At 36.3% G+C, this 4,886-nt stretch overlaps 1 protein-coding gene across 1 annotated transcript; it reads left to right on the top strand.

Annotated features, from left to right (window-relative positions):
* Positions 1–1,850: 1,850 nt before the first annotated feature.
* On the top strand, positions 1,851–3,990 carry LOC149232911 (F-box protein SKIP2-like). Its single transcript, XM_089379544.1, has one exon. The coding sequence runs from the start codon at positions 2,049–2,051 to the stop codon at positions 3,774–3,776; it is 1,728 nt and encodes a 575-aa protein (XP_089235670.1). The 5' UTR covers positions 1,851–2,048; the 3' UTR covers positions 3,777–3,990.
* Positions 3,991–4,886: the final 896 nt, after the last annotated feature.

The following is a 4,886-nucleotide window of genomic DNA, read 5'->3' as shown; positions in this document are numbered from 1 at the left end:
AAGATTTTATACTGCATAAAACAGGGTATTTTTTATGAAAAAAATATGACAAAAAGGTAGTTTACAATTGAAATATTGTGAAAGTTACACATATGACAATACTCCCCATCACCGTAAAATAATTTACAAAATTGTCGGAAAAGGGATAACTATTTGTTAGAAAGAAACAATTTTGTCTTAAAATTTGTCATAAATTCAAAACCAATGAGAGGTGATCATCAAATAAAATAAAATAAATAAAACTAACCCTATGTTAAAAAAAAATTATGTTGTTTTTTTATTATCAATTTTTGTTCAGTAGTTAAGGTAGATTTGAACTAAAAATAAAAATAAAAATAATCTTATATTAAAATAAAAATTATACGTTATTGTTTTTTTTTTTTTTAATTTAATTTTTGTTGGATAGTTTTGAGTTGGTCAAGTTATAGGTGTTAGGTGGTTTATTGGATTGTGTAAATAATCAATGTCGTCAACCATGTAGGGGGTTCTTCAACATGTAAACTATTGCAATGGTGTGTTGCAATTGTCAATGATATATTCAAGAAGATATAATAAAAATTAAAATTTTAACCACCAGGGGATGTAACCCTATATTGTTGAGAGGGAAATGCAAAATACTAAAATAGTTTGTTGTTAATGTTAGTGCAATTCAAAATGTTTCTTTACAATTTCAGAGATTCTCAGAGGAAACATTGGAGATATTGAACGTCATCAATTGCACTACACTAGAGTTTCCCATCAAAGTTGCAGATTTTACACCAAAAGTTATGAATAATTGGGCACTTATGTTTGGCGCATTTTCTTCTAATACGCGGTCATTTCTGAAATTTGTGAGGTTGTGATGCAAATTTAGATTTGGAAAGATAGCCATCATATTGTTCATGAATTAATATTATTTTATTTAGCTTATTTGATGTCATCTATTACCTGTATTTTTTCAAAATCTATCAAATATTTGCTATTGGAACTTGAAAGACCATCTTTGAAGATGAAGAGGAAATCTATGTTGGAAACGTTATAGAATCTGTCAATTTGGCATAATGCAAGTGATTTCTGTTTATCTTCTAGCTTTGAAAATGACATTTTGTTTACTAATTTTTATCTTCAATCATTTTTTATATAGCAAAATTTTTCTAGTATTTATGCGTTACAACATTTCCTTTACAACATCTGGTACAATTGCTAATTATAATACAATAATATTTTAATTCACTTCATGTTCAATCCTACTTTACTCGCTCAATCTCAATGTAAACCAATACATTGTATTAAGTAGCTCTTGTGAAATGATGTACATGGACTCGCTCAATCTCAATGTAAACCAACACATTGTATTAAGTAGCTCTTGTGCAATGATGTACATGGACACACGAAATATATTATTATAATAAAAGATATTGATAAAAATCTATAATAAAAAACTTATAATAAAATTCGTAATAATAAATCATAATAAAAAATTATAATAAAATCCATAACAATAAATCATAATAAAAAATTATATCAAAAATCAAAGAGATAAAGTGAAAATCTATACATTTCCTTTACAACATCTAATACAATTGCTAATTATAATACAATAATATTTTAATTCACCACATTTTCAATCCTACTTTACTTCACGGGCTAAATCTCAATGTAAACCAATAAATTGTATTAAATATCTCTTGTGAAATGATGTACACAAACACACGGAATATATTATTATAATATTATAATAAAAGATATTGATAAAAATCTATAATAAAAAATTATAATAAAGTCCATAACAATAAATCATAATAAAAAATTATAATAAAATCCATGACAATAAATCATAATAAAAAATTATGTCAAAAATCAAAGAGATAAATATGAAAGTCGGTACAGGCAGCATTCTTCGAGGGTTTCGTTGCATAAAACTAGAAAACGCCAAGTTTTGAGAGGGTTTTGTTGCAGAAAACAAGGAAAGGCCAAGAATTGAGAAGGTTCCGTTGCAGGAAACAAGAAAAAGGCTCATAGTTGAGGGTTTTGTTGCAGAAAACAAGAAAAGCGAAGAATTGAAGTACATGTACAGAGTGGAAGCGGAGATGGCCAAGCACTTGCAGAGGGAAATAATTGCGGCTTCGGAGGAGAGCAGCGTGGAGAAGGTGATGAGGGACGAGTCTCTGGTCTCCGCCATAGTCAGTCGTCTGACGTCCGTCTTCGACCGCCACGCCGCTTCACTCGTCTGCAAACTCTGGAACGAATCCGTTACCTGGGAGGCACAGAGTCTTCCCGTCAGATCCCGTTCGCTGCTTCCTCTCTTGTTACGCAGGTTTTCGCACGCCAAGTGCTTGAATTTCTGTCCCTGTCTCGATCAACTGCAGGACAGAGATTTGCTGATGGCGGCCTCGGCTTTGCCTCATCTCCACACATTAATTCTCGGACACCCGGAGCTGCCGCAGGAAAAGCTCACGGACGAGGGATTTTCCGGTTTCGTCAAGTGTTGTCCCCGTCTCCGTCACGTCGCGTTATGCGGCGTCGCCAATTTACGGGACTCTGGCGTACGCGAATTGACCCGACATTGCCGTGACCTAATTTCCCTAAGTCTGTCAAGTTGCAGAAATTTGACGGACGAATCCCTCGACGCGCTCTCAAACTGTAAGTTTCTCAAAGAACTGACATTAAAGGGAATTTTTCTGTTTACGCCCTCCGGGCTCGCCAGAGTTGGTGAAAATTGTCCGGGTCTGGTTGCAGTTGGTCTCGAATTCGAAACCCTAGACATTAGTCTGGCCTTGAAATCACTTGCCATTAATTGTCAGAAACTTGAGACCCTGTCCCTCAAATTTAGGCACGGGTATTTGGGGGAATTATCACGGTGTCGTTCTCTCGTTCGCCTGTATATAGAGGCAGATAACATAAATGATGTGGATATTCCGATAATGAACATTGCTGCGGCAAACAGGAAATTGAAAGAATTTAGCTATGTTAACAGTTCGGCATCCCTTGGGGACTCTGCTACTTTAACCATCATGCATAATTGTCCAGATTTGGAACGCCTCTGTTTCCATAGCAGCGGCCGATCGCTCAGTGTTCTGGCCCAATCGGGGATCCAATTGAAGGAGATTAATGTGATATTCGGTTGGGGTAGGGATGTTATGATACATGGCCAGGGGACTTGGGATACAGAGCTTGAATCATTGATCCGCTCGAACCAGCAGGTAGAGAAGATCAATCTGCAATGTGCTTTGAGGCCCTCTTTAAGGACGTTCTCTGCTATTGCTCTTTGTTCGAATTTGCGGCATCTGGATCTGAGTTTCACTGATGTTGATAATAGAAGCTTAGCAGTTATAGCGAACGGCGCGACTGCCCTTCAGCACTTAAGCTTGGTGAAGTGCGAGGGGGTTAATGATATGAAAGTTCTGTCGAATTTCAAGGGCTTGGAGTACTTGAACCTTGATCAGTGCCCATTTGTAAACGATGAAGGACTCGATTTTCTGTCAGTTGGTTGTAGCAAGCTGACTGATTTGAGTTTGGCATCCACGAGAATTACAGACATTGGTCTTGAATACCTTGCGGAATGTGGCCGGTTGAGGACATTGAGGATTCCTTATTGCAGAGGAGTTCAAGGTCCTGGATTGGTTACAATTGCGAAATGCTGCAGCTGGTTAAAGTATCTGGTCATAAGTCACAGGTTCCAAGGCAGCGAAGCGTTAGAAGAGTTGAAAAGGCAGTATTGCATGGTACGGCTTGATGTTGATGACTTGGCTCTGGTTCCATTCGGGTTCTATGCTCTGGATGTGGTTGCCAGGTAAATGCATCTGAATGTAGATGTGTGAAATCATGTATGTTTCCTACATTATTAGATTGTATCTATTGTGTGGATATTGTATACTGTTTAGATATGATCAGCTAGGTATTGTAGTACATTGTGTAAGTAAGGTTGATGCCAAGCTAGATGATGCAATGCATTGTGTAAGTATGGATGATGCCATTTTAAATTAATAAAATAGCATGTTCCAAGTGTTAACAAGCATGTTAAGGTTTTTATTGATTGCTTTTCAGAATTATTTATCCTCGCGGGAGACTTGTTAGCATAGAATAGCATGATCCAAGTGTTAGCAAGTATGATAGGATTTTATTACTTTGCTTTCCAGAATTATTCATCCCCGTGGGAGATTTGTTAGGTTGTATTGCAGATTAAATGACCATTTTCAGTTGTTATGTAAGAGATTTGTAGAGCATTGTGGGGGTAAATGCCGCTTTTTGCTTGATGATCCGTTTGCAGTCAATGCGTATAAGTGCCAAAAGGATGCACATTTAGAAATAGATGGCCTTTTCTCGAAGTCAGGAAAAAGAATGAAAAATACCCCATACACATGAGCGCATGGATCGTTGACATTTAATTGAATCAGAGTAGTCTGTGTATTTTATCTATAATTGTGCGTACTGTCACATGCCTTGGACTCGGTCTCTTCTTAAATTATGATAGGGATTGGTGTCTGAGACGTCTGTGGCACATTCCTCTGGGCTGCTACTTCACCTGATAACAATATCTTTGTCAAATAATTGAAACACCTATACTATGCAAATAATATCAATTTGAGCTAAGTAAAATTACAGCTTACTAATTAAAGCATTTAGATAACCAAATGCGAATTAATCTGGTGTAAGCAAATTCATTTGCACACAACATATCATACTATTAAAATGCAGAGTTTTGATATTTAACCTCGGTTCTAACTTCTTGGCCATGTTTGACTTTGATGTGTCAAATCTTTGGCACTGAAATCAGCAACATAAAATGATGTCTTAAGTCAATCTTATATAATATAAGTTTTATAAAATGTTTAGCCCAAAGGGTTAGGTTGACTTGTAGCAATGTTTTTAAAACCGGAACCGGTGACCGGACCGGTCCACCTAAT

This window comes from Pinus tabuliformis, chromosome J (genome assembly GCF_031772625.1).
Source record: "Pinus tabuliformis cultivar Carrire ecotype Pingquan chromosome J, CPIR1, whole genome shotgun sequence".
In the NCBI taxonomy this organism is placed as follows: domain Eukaryota; kingdom Viridiplantae; phylum Streptophyta; class Pinopsida; order Pinales; family Pinaceae; genus Pinus; species Pinus tabuliformis.
This window is presented reverse-complemented; position numbering and strand designations above follow the sequence as displayed.

Bases quoted from the DNA above. Each gene is read 5' to 3' on its own strand.
- LOC149232911 (XM_089379544.1), top strand. From the start codon at position 2,049: ATGTACAGAGTGGAAGCGGAGATGGCCAAGCACTTGCAGAGGGAAATA.